The sequence below is a fragment of the Cotesia typhae genome, unplaced genomic scaffold (genome assembly GCF_013202065.1).
Source record: "Cotesia typhae breed Kobodo isofemale line unplaced genomic scaffold, CoteBio_Ctyphae contig_413, whole genome shotgun sequence".
In the NCBI taxonomy this organism is placed as follows: Eukaryota; Metazoa; Arthropoda; class Insecta; order Hymenoptera; family Braconidae; genus Cotesia; species Cotesia typhae.
The window spans coordinates 135,180-155,873 of NW_027423750.1; the positions used below are offsets into that span (position 1 = coordinate 135,180).

A 20,694-nucleotide genomic window follows, 5' to 3' on the forward strand; every position below is an offset into this window, starting at 1 on the left:
CGTTTTATATTTATTTATTATTTTTTATTAAATATACTAGTCACAAATTTTCGCGCTTGATAATTTGTTTTAAGTTTGATATTTTTTACTCGTACGTAGACACCAATTTACTGGCATATTCTCATATATATTTTCTTATTGGCACAAATTTATTTATTTATCTGGACGATTTTCTTATGATTGTTTAAGTTTTTTTTTTTTTTTTTTTTTTTTTTAAATATGTCTTTAATATACTCATTTTGTTTTTAAATATTTTAAATTCAACAAAAAAAAAAAAATCTCTTTAATCATTAAAATTATTTCATCCCCTTTCACATAAATATATATTTATATATTTTTATTTAATATGCTTTTTGATAGATTTTTTTTTTTAGATTTGTGTAAAAAATTATTTGAAATATTTTATATTTTTTTAATTTCAATTTAGAATTTTATTTTATGATTTTTGATATTTCATTTTTTTTAAAACAATTTTTATCATTTCACTCCCGAGTATTTTAAAAAATTTTAATTTAATAAAATATAAAAAAAAAAAAAACTCAATTTTTTTTTTTTTCCCTCAAATTTCCAATTAAAAAATTAATTTAATAGCTTTTTTAAAATGATAAAAATGATTTACACTTTTTAAGTAATCATGCCTTAAAAAAACCAAAAAATTATAAAAATAATTTGGCATTAAGCAATATCGTTAATCGTTAAAAGTAATAAAATTGTGATGAATAAATTTATTTAACGTTATTATAATTAATATCAATCGCGTATCACTGAACCCAGGTGGCTGGTACCCACTGAGGTTCTCTCTCCAAAGAATTTATTTCGGTTAAAAGTTGATTATAAGCACGATCGGTATCATTATTAATAATAATCATATCAAATAAATGTCCGTATTTGTCTTCCATATCGCGTGCCTTTTCAATAATATCTTTCAGCTCGTCTTCTTTGTAATTTTCATTGTTCTTAATTCGCTTTTGCCTCAACTTTTCTAAACTAGGTGGTGCGACGAATACGACATAAGGTTTTAGATCCGAATTACGTAATATTTTTAAACTCTGCGGATGTAAATTTAATACACATATTTTACCGGAATTAACGACACTACGTATTGCTTCGATAGATGTACCGTAATAAGCTTTTTCATATTCCCCATGCTCTACAAATTTACGACCGACGATGTCTGTCTCAAACTGCTGCCGGGTTATGAAATGGTAATCCTGCCCGTCAACTTCAGAGCCTTTGCGTGGTCTACTTGTATCTAAAGTATTATTCATTTAATAAATAAAATTCATTTTAATTAAATTAATAATAAAAAAAAAAAATTAATTTAATTACGTGGTATAGCTGCAGCAAAACGTTCGCTGTCTTGCATCAGGCGTTGTCTCAATTCATGGCGTCCAATATTAGGCGGTCCTATAAGTACTATTGGCCTTTTATGACTTGCACGAGGGTAATACAATGCTACTTCTTCATAAGTTAATACTTCTTCGCTATCGTAATCTGTGGTAAGGTAAAAATTTCTTAATTATAATTTAAAAATATCATAAAATAATAAAATAAAAAATAAAATTACCATCAATCGTCGTTGTTGAATAACTAGGATAACCATCATCATTGATACTCCCACCAAATTTGGCCCTCTTCTTTTTTTTCTTTGGATTTTTCCGTGTGCACAACAACGTACTAGACTTTTTCGAGCTACTGAGTGTTGTTTTACCGCCAGTTATTGTTTGTTTCATCGACTCGCGTCTTATGTAATGATAAAAATACCAATTAATTAATAACGATCTTATCTATAATGTCGGATACAATAAATTGATACTCACTGGTGTTGAAACGCTTGGCTGGGTATTAAACCGGCTAAAGTTTGATCTTCTTCGCCTTCACGATAAGCCTGCCACCAATTAGAGTCATCTTGAGATATTACGTGCAATACATCGCCCTTTTGAAAACTTATACCCAATTCACGGCATGGGATATAAGGATCCTCTTCAGGATCGTAATCAAAGTGCGCTCTTACGTGATGTATCTAATACATTGAACAATTAATAAATAAAATTAATTATCTTCATATATCTTTTATGAGATAGAATTAACAGTTTGTTTATTTAATTTACCAAATTATTATTATCTTCGAGTCTGCTGTCACTGTTACCGCGAACGACTGACGAAGCTGGTAAAACTATAAATGTTAAGCTGCCTTGCATGCTAGCGAGTATATCGCATACTTCATTAACACTTTTGCCACGCATTTCAACGCCATTAACTTCAAGTACTTCATCGCCTTCATTAAACAACCCTGATTTATCAGCAGCGCCGCCACGGACAACGCGTCCTAAATAAAAAGAAAAAAAAAAAAAAATATATATATATATATATATATATATTTATTTATTTATTGATTATATATAGTTGATGTAAAGTATAAATGACTGGTAATAAAATAAATTACCTATGATTACAGCATCTCCTTCATTACGTACAGTAGCACCAAGTGGTTCATTGGTTTTTTCTATTTTAATTATTTTAATATTATCGGTATTACGCAACGAGTCACGCAAACTCGAATGACGACTTAATGATTGCTCACTTGCTGACGATGACAATGGACCGTCTTTTAATTGTATGCCGTCGCAATATGAAATTATTGAATCGTGAGCAAATAATAATCCTTCCATGTCATAACTGGTTAATAACCCAGTTAATTCTTCAATTATCGCTATTGTTTCAGGTGATTTAACAGTCTGCGTTATTTGACATTCTTCAAATAATTCAACGCAATCACGCGCTAAATTCGACGCGTCATCATTGTACGCTTTGTGCAATTTTCCGGTACGAAGTTTTGTTTTTATAAAATTGTGGGTCGCTAGTGCCGTCGCGAAACGACGCTGTTGGACTAATGAACGGACTGCTTCTAATTCAGCTTCGACTCCTGGTCCTGATATACCTAAGGCACCTGATAGATTCCTTAATTGTAATTGTAATCTTTCCAGAGTTGCTACCACTTCTCCGTAAGCTGAAAAAAAAAAAAAAAAAAAAAAATTATTTTGCTAATTATTATCGATATTTTTAAGATTAAAGTTTGATCACGCTCCTCTAAGCGGATTATAAAAAATAATTTAAATAGGATTAAAATTTTAAACACAGTTTTTTTTTTTTTTAATTTTTTTTAATTTTTAATAAAAAAAAAAAGTAATATTACTCAAAGAGGAAGGTTTTATATGAAAAAAGATATCCTGAAGAGAAAAATGAGGTGTGATGAACGTATTTTTTATCTCACCAAGAGGATTAAATGTGATTGAATATTACAATGGGCGGGGATTATTTTATCATAAAATAAAAATTATTTTAAAGTTTGTCTTTTTTTAAAAAAAATTATTAATGAGAAAGATGATAAATAACTTACATAAAATTTTCGGATCTTCTGGCAATTCATCAGCAGCAACTTTCGGACTAGCTTGACCCGAAGTTTGTTCTTTTTCCTTCCGTACATTCCCCGTGGTGTTTGTAACCTCATCTTGGCTGTAAGCCGGATTTTCCTGTCCAACAAGTTGTTTCGCATGGCTCTCAAGTGCATGAAGTTTCTGTGAACCGCGCAAAGATTGGTTGAGAAATTCGCGTCTCTCCTCAAAGTCTTTGCGCTGTCTCAATTGTTCCTAAATAATAAACAAGACAAATAAAGTAACCAATCAAAATACTATAAATAAAAAAAAATTTACCTTGTATTTTTGGATTGTTTGTAATTGCTGTGGCGTCGGTTGTGATACTATCGATGATTCTATTCCGGTATTACTACTAGTATTGTCATTGTTATCATTAATAGTATTATTACGCGTGGATAAACGTAGATTATCTTTTGGCGGGCGAGCCGGTGCGCGTTTTTGATCTCTGGGTGGTAATAATGGTTTAACGCCATTACCCTAAAATTACAAATCAGAATAAAATAATTTTTTTTATTATTTATTCAACTGACTCAATTCAATAATATATTATTTTTTTGTTATATTTGTTTAATCATTTTAAAATGATTTTTTTTTTTATTAGTTAGAGATTCATTTCACCGTTTTCTTTGTTCCATTTTAGGTTATGATATTTATTTCATTGTTTTCAAAGTTTTATTAATAATTTTTTAGCTGTTAATTATTTATTAAGAATTATTTCTTTGAAATAACCTAAAATTCAAACAATGATAAAAAATGTCTTTATAAAACGATGATATTAAATAATTAAAGCTCCATCACCTTTCATGCATCCGTCACCCCAAGTGATTTAAAAAAAAAAAAAAAAAAAAAAAAAAAAACTTATCCATCCCAATTACCTTGTGATCTTGATGACTATCTACTGCTTCTACATCCCGTTGTATACCATCATTTACACTTTTATTGTTATGATTATTATCATTATTACTATTATTAAAATTATTATTATTGTAATTTATAGAATCGTGTGGTGAATTAAGCATTAAAAAAGCGTCATTTGTGTTTAGATTAAAGTGACAATTACTCTTTAATGATAGTGAAGAATATGAAGAAGAAGCAGTAGAAGCGTAAGAGGGAAGCGATAGGGATTCATAGGCATTAAACAACGCGGTGTTTTCAGCATTGTCCAAGTAAACATTTACTTTGGACTCATCAAAATCCCTATCTGTACCCAAAACATCATCACCAGCCATCGACTTGATGCTGTTTCTTTTATTATCAAAGCTTTTATTTCGAAAGCTATAGAGTCTCGAGAATGACAATCCAACACAGGAATTGTCATCATCAATCATCAGTGCAAAATTAGCAGCCTTATCGTCATTAGAAAGTCTGTACGACATTGGAAGAGTTTTTCGATTTTTTAAAATCTTGTTAGGGCTGATGTTAGGAATAGTGTTAGACAATATAGAAATCGGTCGTGGTGTTGTTGTTGTTGTTGTTGTTGTTGTTGTTGTTAAAAGCTTACCCGGGTGCTTTAGACTTTTTAGTCTTACCTTTTGCCCATTATTGTCATCCAATGCAACCACACTCTCTTTAAATTTGCTTCTATTATCAATTAATACTTTGCAACAATCACTGTTTTTATCTTTCTTCCCCTCGACCTTGTTCGGAGGCGGATAAATCGGGTGGCTTTTCGTCACTGGAATAAAGTCAGGCGGACAGTCAACAGCGACCTCCCTAAACCCCCGCAAATTGCTCTTATGGCTGTCATTCCTCAAAGTGGAATACCCATTTATAGTCGGAACCTGCGGCGGCAAAGGTGGAGGAGTTGGTAACACTGGCAGGTTGCTTTTTTTCGGGGGTTTCTTGATGCTGGTTCTGGTTACAAACCCCGTGAGATCCGCGGCCAACAGATCATCGGTAGACTTGGCAGCGATTAAATCTACATCAAAGCTAGAAGTATTTTTGGGTTTCTTTTTTTTGCCGAGAGATTTTTCAGGCTTTCCGATCGGAATGATCTCGCAGTTCTTGCAATTATCTCCGATGATTCTCAGGTCTAGGACTTCATCAGACCGGATCAGCAGACCTTGGTGCAGGTCCAGTCCGTAGGCTGGATTATCAAAGGAGGTTGTTTCGCGGGTCATTCCGTAGATACTGAGATCCGGAATAGTGCGACAAGGAGAACCGAGATCTATCCTTCTTGCGTCATAGAGCGGAGACTCTTTTTCGGGGATTATAAGAGTAATGTCCAAGGCGGCCGTCGAGTCAGAGCGGCCTGATGAAGACCTAGGACTTGCGGAATCGTCGCTGCAGGTTTTGAGCATCGTGGGGTAGTCTTCTTTAGCAAAAGGATAGTCGTCGTCAATGTCAACGTTGGATTCCTTTATCTGAAGGTGAGAGTGGTTGCTGGTTGGACTGTCTATCTCGTCGAATATCGATAGGATCGGTGACTTGGTGGTGGAGTCGTTGCTCGAGTCGTTATCTGAATTTTTGTCAACTGTTATTTCAATTAGATGAGTGAAGCCGGCGGACAAATCGTTGACTGGGATCGCAGCGTCTAGGTTATTTCGCGGGGTATGATGAAGGTTTTTGTGATGATAAGATGAATCGTTTTTAATGTTTAGGGTTAGCTCGCGTAGGTCTGAAAGCGGCAAATCGACTTGCTTTCCGGGTCGCTGGTGGTGGTTGTTGTTGTTATGGTTGTTGTTGTTGTTGTTGTTGTTGTTGTTGTTGTTGTTGTTGTTGTTGTTGTTGGTTAACTTTGTCGACGGATAAACTGTTACTGCTACTGGAGAGTCGATTGTTTTTGGTAGTGGTGGTGCCGGAGGAGGTGACAGTGGTAAGATTACCTTATTATTTGCGTACGCTTGCTGGAGAAGAGTGTCGGGAACGTCGACTGGTAATTCACGGTGGTGACCTGGGGTTACCCCCAGGACCCACATCTCATCTGGAGGAATGTGGGGGCTACGTGAATCCTTTGATTCACGTAGCGATGGAGAGTTATTGTTGTTTTGCAGTTGGATGTCGTTGACGCTGGTGGCGCTGCGCCGGCGGGACCTGAAACAAATTTTTTTGATCAGTCAAAAGGTTTAAAAATAATTTTCTATAGTTATCTAGATAAAAAATTACATGATAAAGTATGATTAAATTAATTACTAACGGAAATAATTCCATTACAAAATGATTGAATTTAAAAAATAATTGAAAACCCAGCGTCTCTTTTTTATTTTTCAATTCTATTGTATTATTTTATTTAGTTCACAGTATATCGATTAACACATGTAAATGAACGCGTACATAATCTATAGATAGGAATTTGTGTTACGATGAACAAAGAAACACAACAAAAGTAAAGGGAGGACAATAGCCTAGCAATAATACACCGCTGTACCGCTGTACCGCTGTACCAGTACGGTTACGCACCAACCGTTGATTAAATAACTCTCATTCAGCCATTTTTTTATATTTATATTATCCTTTAAACACGCATGCCAACTAAATTTCATCTCCAACGATCATTTTCATTCAGCTGAAAAATTAGTAAGGTTTTTTTTAGAAGCTTTAAAAATTCCTGAGACTGAAAAAGAAATACCGTCTGGCGTCAGGGGTTCGGTTATCTTTTTTTTTTTAATTATTTTTTATTGCCTTTTTTTTTTTCAAGGTGTGTTGTATGATAATATTGAGACACTAATGCACGTGATCATTAGGAACTATTGCTCTTTGAAGTATCATCAAAGTTTCTCTTTTCTTTTATCATTATTGGAATTAGCAAGTAAACGAGGAACATGTTTTTACACATCGTTGAGTCACCAAAGCTACCGAGACGATTTCTAAATAAAAAATTATATTTTTTATCGTTATTTTCCGAAGGGTATTACTCATTGTTAATTATTAATTACATCAAGGGTTTAAATATTTTTAGTTAAGAAAAATTAGAAAATTTTCCAAGTTTATTCATGAAAATTAAATCTTATTTTTAATCGAAACAGACATTTAAAATCACCCTGACATTTCGTTAATTTAATTAAATCAAATTTAATTCTCTTTTTATGATGAGCCAGCTGTCTTTGAGTTTAAAGTTTTATTCCGTATTACCTTAAAAAAAATTCGATTATCTTATTAAACAATAAAACTAATAGTCCAAATAAAAATATTTAAGACAAATAGTTAACTTTAGATTACGAAATGACAAATTATGTCAATTTAAATTTATTTTTATCGAATCGAGCTACTGGTATAAAAATAAATTAATACAGTCACCACTCCTTGAAAAAAAATTTAAAAAAAAATTTAAGTAATCTTGAGAGATTGACGATCCCTTGGGACTCTTAATTTTTTAATAAATATTAACGATACATAATCCTACGAAATGAGTTTCTATGTGATTATATGATAAATATCTAAGGATTAAAATCAAAGTTAAGAGCGTGTGTGTGTGTGTGTTTTTATAATACAATACGTAAATAATTCATGAGCCGTGATTATTATAAAGTACGAGGATAGATGTTAGTCCCCTTGAAGTATCAAATAAACTATTCGAGTCAAGTTTTTAACCGAAGGACAAGAGGACACAACAATACAACTGAAGCACTTGTAAGTTAACAAGTGTATTATTATTATATTTTTGCGAAGATGAAAAATAACCGTGGAACTTGTTTAGAAAAAAGATCTTCCGTAGAAGAGTTGGGTGGAGATTCTACTCAAAAGACAAGTGATAAGTCAAGTAATCTAGATATAATATCACATCAAGGATCTGAGTACGCCATTGTTCATTTTTCTTGATGAACTAAAAAATTTTTCAGTGTTTTCAGTTTTTTTTTTTTTTTTTTTTAAGAATTTTATTAATTTTTGAAATTATTATAATTAAAATAAAAAAAAAAAAATAATTACAGTTAGAAAAATGAATAAATTACATTAAAATAATTAAAGTTTAAAACATACGATTTTGAGCTGTCTAGATTTTTCTTAACCAACTTAACGTGTGTAATGATAGTAATTAGATTGTTAGAGCTCGAAGCCGCTGAATGATTCAATTTTGAATTACTGTTAAAAAATAAAAACGTTTCTTTTTTTTTTTTAACAAAAATTCCACTGTAAATTTTATTTATTTTTATTCAAAATCTTTCGATAAAAAATAATTAGAGTAATTTCTTCCCAAAATAATTGAGGTATTTAAAATAAAAGGAAGAATAATTATAAGATATATTAAAACCTACCAATGCAATGTTTTGAGGATCCTCATAGTGGCTTTTAATAACAACAATCTAACAGCTAAATGAAATGCAACAGGGTATTTAATTATACTTTAATTGTTAAGTATTCTCAGCGTAGTGTGTACGTGGGCGCCTGTTATGGGTGCAGTCGTCTTTTATTTATAACTTTGTTTAAAAAAAGTAACCAAGCATCTGTGATTTAAAATTTAAATTCAAAATCGTTTAAATTCTCCATTATCCTAATTAGTATCCTTAGTAATGAGTTTGTTAGTCATGAATTTAAGTGCATTAACGTCAGTTTAGCTGTAAATATCTTACCGGCCTTTAAACCGGCTTTCCTTTTAAAAAATTCACCATTTCTAAATCTTACATGATGAAGAAATAAAAACAATTATTTAAATAAAACTATTTTCTTCACCACTTGAATTCCATTCTGTTAATTTCACTATTTTTATTTAAATATTTATAAATAAACAATTTATTTATTTATTTTTTTTTTTTCGACTACCACATTTATCACTAAAAAAATATTTTTCATTAATATTACGTCATCACATTCCAAGCAACCTGTTTTGTTCCCACACAACTACAAACTACGCACACCGTGTCAGGTTTTAAATTAAAAATTATGAATCACTCTGAACTTGGTGTCAATCTTGGGAAGAATAGTCCCAAAATTTCATTTTTCCTCCCACAAGTTTTAAAATTTCACTCTAAAATTTTTCTTCAAAAATTTTTAGCTCATTTATTTATTTAAACTTTAACAATATTTACTTCAAGAAAAAAAAAAAAAAAAAAAAAAAACAAAAAAAAACAAAAAAACTGTTCATATAAAGGTCTGTAGTGACGCTCAGACGGTTTTACACTGAGTTTGTTGGCTTCGCTGGTTTACCAGTCCCCTCGGCCACGACTTCCCGGATGAAGGTGGCCCCTACTTCTACTATAACACGGACACACATTTTTTCAATGTGTATGGATACAAATATACATGTACTTGGTTATCCCTACTACTCAAGAGTGCAGAAATGCATTCAGGTAAAAGCCTAATGCGTTTACTGTTCTGTTAATATCAATGTGACTCTCTTTATGTGCGTATTTGTGTGTACGAAGCACAATACCAGCTTGAAAATATATCTATATATTTATGTCAAAGAATCCAGAAAAATGTTAATTTTAAATAAATGGCAATAAAGCGCCCTCTGAGGGGGGCGTCTTCACTTATATTCTTCAAAATAATACTGTCAATCTTTCTTTTGAAGCGTTAAAGTCACTGCAATATTTTCTCAGATGCAACGTTTTGCTAGGATAAATTTGTATATATATATATATATATATATATATATATATATATATATGTGTGTGTGTGTGTGTGTGTGTGTGTGTGTATCTGATCTTCATGGTCATGGGAAAAAAACATAAGAGATATAATGATTACTGATATAAGGTTTTGTGTTCTTGTTTGCAAAGTGATCCTTAATTTTTTTTTTCTCTATTATTATTATTATTATTATTATTATTATTATTATTATTATTGAGATCTTCCTTTACGCTTACTTGTTTTACTATATATGTAATTAGACTCTTGCTGATTAATGAATTTTTATTAAAATGACATTAAAGTTGGTATAAAATATTCTTCAGGAAGCTAGTTGATTTTTTAAGTAAAAAGTTTTAGAAATAGAAGAGTAATTTTTTATTTCCGTAATTTTTTAGCGGAGGGTGTCACGGTTAGTTACTGTTAGTGAGAAGTTTTAATAAATTTAAACTGAAAGAACTTTTAAATTATTTAAACATAAGTTGAGAAGTTAATTTGTGAAGAAATAAAAAATGGTAATTTTTCCAAGTTACTAATTTTTTTAACTTTAATGTACGTTCATAAAAAAAGATTACCAAAGCATTATTTACTCACTGAATACTACACTCCATTTAGAATTTTAAAGTATACAGTGAGTACAATAGACTAGACCTTCGATGGTTGTAAGACCGTTTATAATTTTTCAATGACAAACTTTGTAGTATGTTGTTGAAAAAAGCTTTAAATCTTATTTGGAGAAAACTATGCAGTACATTTTTATTTTTTTTTTTTTGTTTAAATTTAAAATAAAATTGGAAGAAAATATGAGTGAGAATTTTCTCAGGGATACTCGCAAAATTTTTCTTGAATGACTCAACTGAATGATAAATAGAAAGTCTAAATGTTAATTCCAGCGTTGGAGCTAAATCTAAACTCAAACTAAACTGAGAAATAAAAGGATTTTTGTAAATCTTCTCGGAAAGACCTTTTGTATTATGTATTGGAAGAGGGTAGAGAGTATTTCAGTACAAGTTGTTTAAATTTTAAATCCTAGGTACCGAGAATAAGGATATAAATATAGAAAGGTCAAGAAAAGGACCAGTGGACCGAGGTAGGAGCCCGTTTGACCCTCTGTTCTCAAAGTAAAGTGTTTGCTGTACCCAAGCCGAATCCTACCAGCATCTGAATTGCTTTTTACCTTTTTATTTATTTATTTTAGCCATTTTGTGCTCCAGAATATTGATATTTACGTTCATTCAATATCTACCTGGTGGTATTTTTAAATTCGTTATATCCTCCATTTCTCACTAAATTATTCAACATATCTCTCTATCTCAAGAAAACACCGTCCGTTGTTTTATTAAATCAATCGATAAATTTTTTTTTACACACGTGACGTCAATTATTGTATTTTTAAATTTGTTGATTCTTTCCTTTGGCAATAAAACATTTTTCTTGTTGCTTTTAAATGTCCTGGTAATTGAAAAAAAATTTATTTTTTTATTTTTTGTACTTTATAAATTTAAATTATTATTAATTAAAATTTTTAAATAATTCGAGCAACAAACTTTTAAATATTTCAGCAAAAAAAATTTTTTTTCACATGAAATATTTTTTAATTCTTTTTCACAATTTTTTTTTTTTTTTTTTTTTTTTTTTACGAGCACACTCTGAATCTCGTATTACAAAGCTCCACATGTATTTTTTTTTTTTTATTTCCAAGGACTATTTCCACGAACAACCGGCATTCTTTGAGGTAAAATCCACACAGAAAAAAAAACTATACACAAAATGGGACTAGTATAGTATTTTATAAGTTATGTTATAAGTAATTCGATATATATATATATATATATATATATATATATATATATATATATATATATATATATATATATATATATATATATATATATATATATGAAGCCAGGTACTTACTTTTGTATAAAAACAGTTAATGTTATTATCTGTAAGACTATTAGTTACTATTATTAATGATGGTAATGATATAATAACAAAAGAAGGTATTACATAGTGTGTAATTAACAAAGTAAAATAGCGCGTAAAGTACCGAGACAATGAGAAATAAAACTAAGTCAGAATGTCATTTATCATCAGTGTGGCACCTGATATCTCTTATCTAATGTTTCACTTGTATATACATACATATATATTTATATTTAGATATTTAAATGGATGTATTTTTACACTTTGTACTGTTAATAGTATAAATATTTAAATTTAAATTGGTAATCTACTTTTGGGTATGTGCCGCATTTTTTTCTAATTATTCGCAGTCATCATTTTTTTTTTTTTTTTTTTTTTTTTAATTTTTAATTTTTCTTCTCTTGATAAACTTTAATAAAAAAAAATTCTAAATACCATATTTATGGGCTGAACCAAATTTCTCCCTAACATTAATTTTAAATCAACAAATCATGTATAAAAACAAATTTTTAAAGAATGTTAATTATAAAATTAATAACACCCAACATAAAAAAATAAAAGGTTAATATTTTAGAAGATTATTAGCAATAAAAAAAAAATATGGATTTTATGTGAGCATATGTTTGTAGGATTTACCCCAACTAATACCGAAGTCGGTGTCCGGATGACTCATCCGAGGAGGCGTTCCATTCAGGGCCTCAAGACCCCTAAATTAAAGAACAACATTACATTAATACAATATACAGGGGAACATACATACGCGCGTATGTAAGAAGAGCAGGTTGAAAGTTACGGGTGAAAAGACCTTATTGTACGTTATAAGTCGTAGTCATTTTTTGTTGGTATAAGTCCGTAGGTGTTGAAAAACATAATGTTAAATTTAAAGGGGCCACGCATGTATAGTAGTAGTAGTAGTAGTATAATAGTATATAGTAGTTTGGTAGAAAAAGAGGGCCCGGGTTTCATTCGTACTGGGGTTTCCGGCTGTCAGGTGTATTTTATTATTTTTTTACGACAAACTCAAGCTCCACTGACTATCAATGCTCCTCTGTTTGTTAACGCAGGTGCTTTACCAATACTAACATCAGATATTTATATCTTAAAAGATGGGGAAGTATCAAAGGAGTTTTACTAGGAATTTAAAACCTATCCTAATGGAAAATTTTAAGATCAGTATCTATTCACTGGGATTTTTTGGTTTTCATCTATTCTAAATCTTGCTTTTTTATTTTGGTAAGAAATTTCAGGGAAATTACTGAAAACATTTTATTTCTTCCCACAGATTTGAAAATAAAATTAGTATAAAAAAAAAGTTTAAAGAATTGATACAAGATTGATACAATGGCATCCACTTTTAACGGTTTATATCAATTATTATTTATAAATTGAAACAAACACATTATACTCAGTAGCGGTAGATAACAAAACAGATGTTGATAAAGTGAATCACACATCAGAGTGTTAAGATAATATTTTGATACATTTATATATCCGCTGGATTAACGCATGGCCTCAATTGGGAGATAAACAATTAATTTAACAAAACAAATATTTACACCAATCATCATAATAATCGTTATATCCACTAAGGTTGGCTCATTCAACCAGATAAATGTAATTAAAAAGTATCATATAACCTACAAGAGCAGCTTAAGCGACGATTAAAAAAAAAAAAAAAAAAAAAAAAAAAAAAAAAAAAAAAAGGCAGATCCAGGAGAAAAATATAAAGGCTTATATTCATCTGCATGTGAATACTCGTATATCTCTTTGTCAATTGACGAGGACCATTCCTATTATGAGCCTATGAATAAATTATAAATACAAGAAAACACTTTCTTTGTATCGGGATATAAAAAGAAAATGTGCTGGGCTTAAATAGTTTGAGGGCGAGTTTCATTTTCTTCGTGCCAGTTAAAATTATCAATAAGTTAATGTTTTAAATAATTATAAATTACCTGCAAATAGGTTCTGGATTGTCGGTACTCAGAAAGTCATTAATCGCTGAAGAAGTTGAACCACGTGGAGATCTTGGTCCACCTTCTGGTTCTCCGATCAGTACTTCTGTTCTGCCATTTTGGAACGGGCTACTCGAACGTCTTTCGCCTAATTTTGACGTTACTGATGGATGCTATTTTTAATTTAATATTATTAATACATATCAAAAAAATAATAATAATTTTTAAACATTCATAATTAATTACCAATAATTTTGGTTCGTCAGAATAATTTCGTTGTTTTTCTAAAACTTCTTTGTTACTATAATGATCATCCTTACTTATCAACACTTCATTATCATCGTTACTTATACTTTTTGGCACTGTTCCATTGCTTAATTTCGAGGATGGAGTACGGTTCACCGTTTGTCTTCAAATAAAACACAAAAAAAAAAAATTAACTAACATATTTAAAAAAAAAATTAAATAATTAAACTTACCCATCAGCAAGTGTTACGGTAATATGATTTGGATTATTAGAATCTTTATTTATTGGTGTTTCGATTTTGCTTGTCGATGCTGATTTTTCTTCATTGATCTAAAAAAATAAATCAGTAATTATTGATGATTAAGCTCTTTATCACCAACGCCCACTATTAAAAAAATTTATTTTAAAAATACTAGTCATCAACTCAATCAAAATTTTACATAATTAATTATTACAGTTAAGATTTATCTAATAATAATGATTTAAATAATTAAAAAAAAAAAAAAAAAAAAATTAATTTTTACATAAAATTGTAGCAGTGACCTTTGGAATTTTTTTTTTTAGTTTACGCTAAGTGAGTTTGAATACCAAATAAAACTTATATAACGTCGTTTTGATCCACAGATTTAATTATCGTGGTATGTGGTGTAATTACACTACAATGTAGATATGTACATACATATAGAAATATAAAAGAGATTAAGATCAGATAAAGATAAGCGATAATCATTAACTCATATATATATATATATATATATATATATATATATATATATATATATATATATATATATATATATATATATATATATATATATATATATAAGCATATAAATTACTGTGCCAATGGATAAAACTGCAATTTAGTTCCACTGTATATTTACGTTTTTTTTTTTTTCTGCTTTTCCGTTTTCGATAAACAATTACCGATTTTATGGGCATAATTTAATAATCATAAAGCAGTTAACGTTAAATACAAAAAAATAATTTCAACAATTAGCGCTTAATTTTAATGGAGTATTCTCAATAAATTAAGTAATGAAATGTAAAATAATAAAAAATAATATAACTTTTTCATTATCTTACCTGTTGATGTAATATTGCCTGGATGTCACGTGGTTTTACTTTTTTTAATGCTGGTAGTTTTTGCAAACGTTCTCTTGCGCCTCTAAAAAATATAATTTCATTAAAATTATTTTTTTTTGTTTTTTTTTTTTTAATTTTTATTAAAATATATTAAATAAATAAAAATGTACCTTTCTAATGCAATCACCCAGGCATCACGTATTTTATCAGCATTTGGACCATCCAATTCTTCTAGGGACAATTAAACAGTGATTAGAAATCAAATAAATAATAATTAAATAAAAAAAAAAAATTACCATCATCTTCATCAATAAATTTAAAATCTTTATCAAAAAATAAACTATTCCTCTGATGATTATCATCATTGATTATTAATTCTTTATCATTGAAAGTTAATTGATTATTATTTTTTTTAAGATTATTATTGTTACCATCAACGCAACATATAAATTTTTTAAAAAAATAATTTTGCCAAAAATTATTGTACTTATTCATATTTAATGATTATTTTTTAGCGACACGATAGTTTTATTTATATTGTGATTGCCACAGCGATTTAAATAAAAACACACAAACTTTATTTGTATTTTAAAATAGGAGTTTGTTAAAAAGATAAGTTAACTTTATCGTTTTGGATGTGTTTAACAGTAGACATTATTTTACATTGAAGCTGAATTAGGTTGAGCAAAGAGCCCATTTATATTTGGAAGCGCGATTCTTTTTGGGATAATAAAAGAGTAAAAAGAAAATCAAAGAGAAAAAAAAAAAAAAATCCAACTCGAGATGAGTGAAAAGACTCGAGATTACTAAGAGCTCAAGAATATAATTAAAACGAAAGGAAAACAGTATATTAATATTAATATTTATATTTATTATCATAAATACTAACTTTTTTTTAAATTTTTTTCTTTATTTACTCCAATATTTTGAATTTTAATTCATTAAATTTGTTTACCAGAAATATCGGGTTAATTACATGTTAATTATTAATTAAATTATTTTATTATTAAAATTCTGCTGGGTAATTTAAAAAAAATTACACGTCTACACCATAGTTATTATTAACTTTCAAAGTTAATGGCTTGCTATTATTGGATTTTATCGTAAAAGTCATCCGAGGAATTTTTTATTCTTTTATTTTAATCTAGCGAATTTTATTTTTAAATGTCTCGACTTTTTGTCCAAGCGATTTTAATATATTCTTTTAAGTTTCAATTATATAATCGCCTGAAAAATTCAACAATTGTTTAAAATTTTTGCGCTGGGTGGCAGTAGTGTCACTTTATCTAATTAAAGAAGAAGTCAGAAGCCATGTTGTTTAATTTTTCTTCTTTTTAACCTTTGATTTTTTTTTTAATAGTATATTTTTAAAAGAAGAAATATTAAAAATTATTTTTTAATTGAAGTTGCGCCATAACCTCAAATGAAAATCATTAATTTGTAAACAATCAAATTTTTTTAGAATTAAATGTAATTAAAAAAAAAAAAAAAAAAAAAAAAAAAAAAAAAAAAAAAAAAATTATTATTAAAAAAATGGACTTAAAATAAATTAAAAATCCAATTTTTTTTGTTAAAGAAAATTAAAAAATTGTCAATTGACAGCTAACTTTAATGTCATAAAAAATTGAAGTAAATAAATAATACAATAACAATTCGCCATTACTTTTCGGTCTTCGAAAACCAGTTTCCTAACTGTAAAACTCATCGGCCTATCATCCGATCCCATTCAATCGAATTTAATATCACACATCAGCATTATTAACTCCAAATCCACTTACTGGAATTAAAAAAGAAGAAAACTAAATCATAGCACAAAAATAAATTTGATACTTAAATAATAAAAAACAAAATGTAAATCCATATGTTTGTTTCCGATGTGTTAAAAGCGTGGCGGAACAAGTCACGGTTCATATCACTAATTACAAATTAATCTAAAACTTGTAGAAAAAAGTTCTGCATATGTTAAAAAAAAAAAAAAAAAAAAAAAAACTTTTTGTTAGTTAATTATTAGTTAAAGAAGAAATTCTCTTTCTCTCACCTGTTGTAAAAATTATTAAAATATTTCGCACAGTAATAAATAGTTGGTCCGATTTTGCCCGTAAAAAATAATAAATAAATAAATAAATAAATAATTAAACGGAGAAGAATTTAGACGATAAAAATTTTTAATAAATAATAATGAATCACGGCAGCGTAATGGTACATCGACATGAAAGTCCATACTACGATACCGTACAGTGTAGTACAGGGTATATGTATATGTAAAGGTAATATATAATAACATTCGAAGGTTGCATTCCCGCCTTACCGGTATTTATTCTATTCAATACAAATTGACCTATTATTTTTTATCTCCGTCTCACTTGTATTCTGGAAACTATTTATTATCTCTATTTATAACTGATAATACACATTCACCGTGCACCATACATCTAAGTAGTGTATGTAATATTTATATACATGTATGCACGCCAGTCATTTTTATTTTCACCTGAAAACTCGTGAGCTATTTACCTTGAATCGTGACTCACGGAAACGACCGACAAGCTCAAGAGAAGGATTCTTACCGATTGGACCCGAACTGACCCGAACTTGATCAACGAGTCCCAGGTTTACGGACAAACACGAGCCATGGCGACAACGCCCGAACTGATGTCTGTATTTTTTATTATTTAATTATAATAATAATAATAATAATAATAATAATAATAATTATTTGTTTAAGAATTATGAACTTACTCATTTTGTGGCCCGCTCTTCTAGTCACCTGGAGACTGATTGTTCCTGATCTGATGCACTGTAATTAAAAATTATATTAATTTATAATTTGTTTTATTTTTTGACATGTTTTTTAATTTTATTTCAAAAAATTTTAAATTCAATTTTTAAATAATCTCTTTCATTGATCTTCATTAATAACTCATAACCTTTAAAAAAAACCTTACCATTTTATATATACACTTCCCATTTGTATTCTATTTTTTATAACCTCATTCTGTGACATTAAACCTACTTTTCAATACAATAGAAATAAAAAAAGAAAAGAAAAAAAAAAAAAAAAGTGAATTTAGATAACAAGCGTCACAGTTTTAACAATCAATCTAAAAATACGAATTCAATCATAGAGATTAAAAAAAGTGAGGTTAGATCAATATTTTAATCTCCAAAAATTTTTTTACAGATAAAAAATTTAAATGAAGATCACCTGATGAATGTGCTGACTAACTTCAGCATCAGTAGCATTTTCCAGCGTCCGTCCGTTGACCTCCAGAATTTCGTCGCTGACTTCCGGATACTCAGCGTTGTCAGCTGACGATCCTTATAAAAAAAATATTAAAATTTAAAATATTAATAAAACAATTTCTAAGCTTGAAAAGTAATTGAAGGATGAAATTTTTAATATCCACTAGCGGCGTAGCGTAAAAAAAAACTCATGTCAGGTGTTACGTCGAGTATTATTAATTTATGACCTATTTCTTGTTTAATAATAGTGAAGTAAAAAAATCAATTTCTAATGTGCATTAGAAAATGTTATTTAAAAAAAATCTTACCATATAATTTAATTTTTTCATTGTCGTTAATAAGGATGATGACGTATCCACTGAGATCAACCATTTTAATAATTTAAACACTTAAACTATGAACGATTTTTGATTGAAAAAAAATTATAAAGAATAAATCTAAAATAAAATGGACTTTTGTTTTTAATTGCAACCACTTGTACTTGAGATAAAAAGAGTACTTGAACTCTTGATTACTCCACCCCAATGGGGATTCACTATCAAAAGTGTCATTCATTAAATATAAATATAAATATAAATAAAAAAGAATTTTTAAAAATAAATTCAAGTATTTTCACAATAAAAATTAGATAAAAATCTTCGTGTCCACCAAACATTTATCACAATAATAATCATGGTTGCGTTTAATAATTTTATTTTAATAATTGTTTATTGTTACGGTTATTGTTATTAGTTTAATAAAATTGGAAGACGTCATGGAAGACGTCGATTATTATCAGCTAATTCAATCTGTAAAATTTTTAAGTTGGGCGTTTTCGAGAGTTTCGGGGATTTATTGTGGGAATCTTATCCAGGGACAAGTGTGTGTCCAGGTGTGGATGATTTATATAGCTTATTATTAATCTACTCTGTGCCCTATAGCCCTATAGCCCTATTTGCAGTTATAGTTAGCAGTCTGTCTTTCATTTGTAGACGATCAAAGTTGAGCAGTAACGGTGATAACGACCACAACCGATGGACAATTCGGCAGAAGGATGCGCGCGCTTTTACGACGACGCATTATTGTTTATTTCTTTTATGTTAATAGTTAACCGGGAAATTATAAATTTATTTTATTACTTCAAGAGAACTTCCAGGGTGTGGAGCTGATAATTAGCTAGCTTTTTATGAACTAAACTTTGATTTTTAATTAGTTTTAAATTTAATAAAATTATTAAAGAAGAAATTTAAATTCATTAAAAATTTTAATTTTGCATTACAATTAAAAAAAAAAAAAAAATTCAAGAACAATTTAACTAATAATAAAAATATATTATTTATAAGAATTAATAACAATGGACGTAAAAATAAAAAAAAATTCTAACAGAAACTTTCTACAAAATCCCGTCTATATATTAAGACAGTCCTTGAATAATAAATTTATTGATCTATTAACCAGATATATTGTGCCCGATATATAAAAAATTTCTAATCCCCTTAATTTAAACGACTCCATAGATTACCCATAAAAAAATCCCTTAATATTTACCGATAAAAATAACCGATCAATAATCTGAAAAAACTTGACATCAAAAATCAAAAAATTTCTTCAATAAAATTTTTACTTAATAATAATGTTTGGCACATTATTAATTTATTTTGAATATAAATTCCCGTTCCATTATATTATCAAAACACTCAACTGATACTGATACTGTGAGAGTAATAATTTTTACAATTATAAACATTGTATTTATTTTGTATCTGGCTAGTTTTTTTATAATTATTTTTGTGATTATTATTAGAGATTATCATATTTAATCAAGTCGCACAAACCGAAAAGGCACCACGATTGCCACTGAACACCCCGGGATGAAAAAAATTAATCTAGAAGACACTATCATCCCTTTTTGATACTCTACTATGCACTATACACTATATACAATACAAACCCCTATCAGGGCGCAAAATAAAATATATGATTTGAGTTTGCGCAGTTATTTTAGATAATACGCATGCGTAATTATTATTTTCACGTGAATTTCTTTACCTTTTAACACAGGGGCGGTTTTTTCCATTTTAAATTATTTTTCTTTACTATCAACAAGTAATTAAAATAATTATCTTTAATTATATAATATTAAAATTTATAACAATATTCGTTTTTATTTTTAATAATATTTTTACTAATAGAAAAAATCTTAAAAAATTATTAATTAAGTTAAAAAGAAACTTACCTTTAGTTGGTGCTGTGGCGATAGTGTATTCTTCTTAAAATTTGAGATTTTGTTGTTAAGATTAATGCAACTTGATACATA

General features: G+C 28.7%; 1 protein-coding gene and 1 long non-coding RNA gene across 7 annotated transcripts; one reads left to right on the plus strand and one right to left on the minus strand.

Moving 5' to 3' along the window:
* Nucleotides 1-180: 180 nt before the first annotated feature.
* On the minus strand, nt 181-20,635 carry LOC141527934 (uncharacterized). 6 transcript variants are annotated; one of them, XM_074243704.1, is made up of 17 exons: nt 20,614-20,635; nt 18,361-18,473; nt 17,895-17,952; nt 15,326-15,386; nt 15,156-15,237; nt 14,302-14,399; nt 14,069-14,231; nt 13,823-13,995; nt 4,313-6,470; nt 3,714-3,914; nt 3,401-3,650; nt 2,447-3,010; nt 2,112-2,329; nt 1,821-2,023; nt 1,568-1,743; nt 1,330-1,494; nt 181-1,252 (listed from the first exon to the last, which is right to left on the minus strand). In XM_074243704.1, the coding sequence occupies exons 3-17, from the start codon at nt 17,896-17,898 to the stop codon at nt 762-764; spliced, it is 5,007 nt and encodes a 1,668-aa protein (XP_074099805.1). In that variant the 5' UTR covers nt 17,899-17,952; nt 18,361-18,473; nt 20,614-20,635; the 3' UTR covers nt 181-761. The 6 variants fall into 6 exon arrangements, with proteins under 6 accessions (XP_074099805.1, XP_074099804.1, XP_074099806.1 ...); XM_074243703.1 differs by lacking the exon at nt 20,614-20,635 and adding an exon at nt 18,707-18,847 and having other exon boundaries at nt 15,326-15,383; XM_074243705.1 differs by lacking the exon at nt 20,614-20,635 and adding an exon at nt 18,707-18,847 and having other exon boundaries at nt 4,967-6,470.
* LOC141527942 (uncharacterized) lies at nt 17,194-18,733 on the plus strand. Its single transcript, XR_012479265.1, has 3 exons — nt 17,194-17,809; nt 17,881-17,954; nt 18,337-18,733. It is a non-coding gene; the product is annotated as an uncharacterized LOC141527942 (long non-coding RNA).
* Nucleotides 20,636-20,694: the final 59 nt, after the last annotated feature.

Excerpts from the sequence above, each read along its gene's own strand:
- LOC141527934 (XM_074243702.1), bottom strand. The coding sequence starts at position 18,770 with ATGGTTGATCTCAGTGGATACGTCATCATCCTTATTAACGACAATGAA. Across the intron at positions 14,232-14,301 it reads ACCGTAACACTTGCTGATGG|ACAAACGGTGAACCGTACTC; the intron begins GTAAGTTTAATT and ends TTTTATTTGAAG. Across the intron at positions 3,011-3,400 it reads AGAAGATCCGAAAATTTTAT|CTTACGGAGAAGTGGTAGCA; the intron begins GTAAGTTATTTA and ends TTTTTTTTTCAG.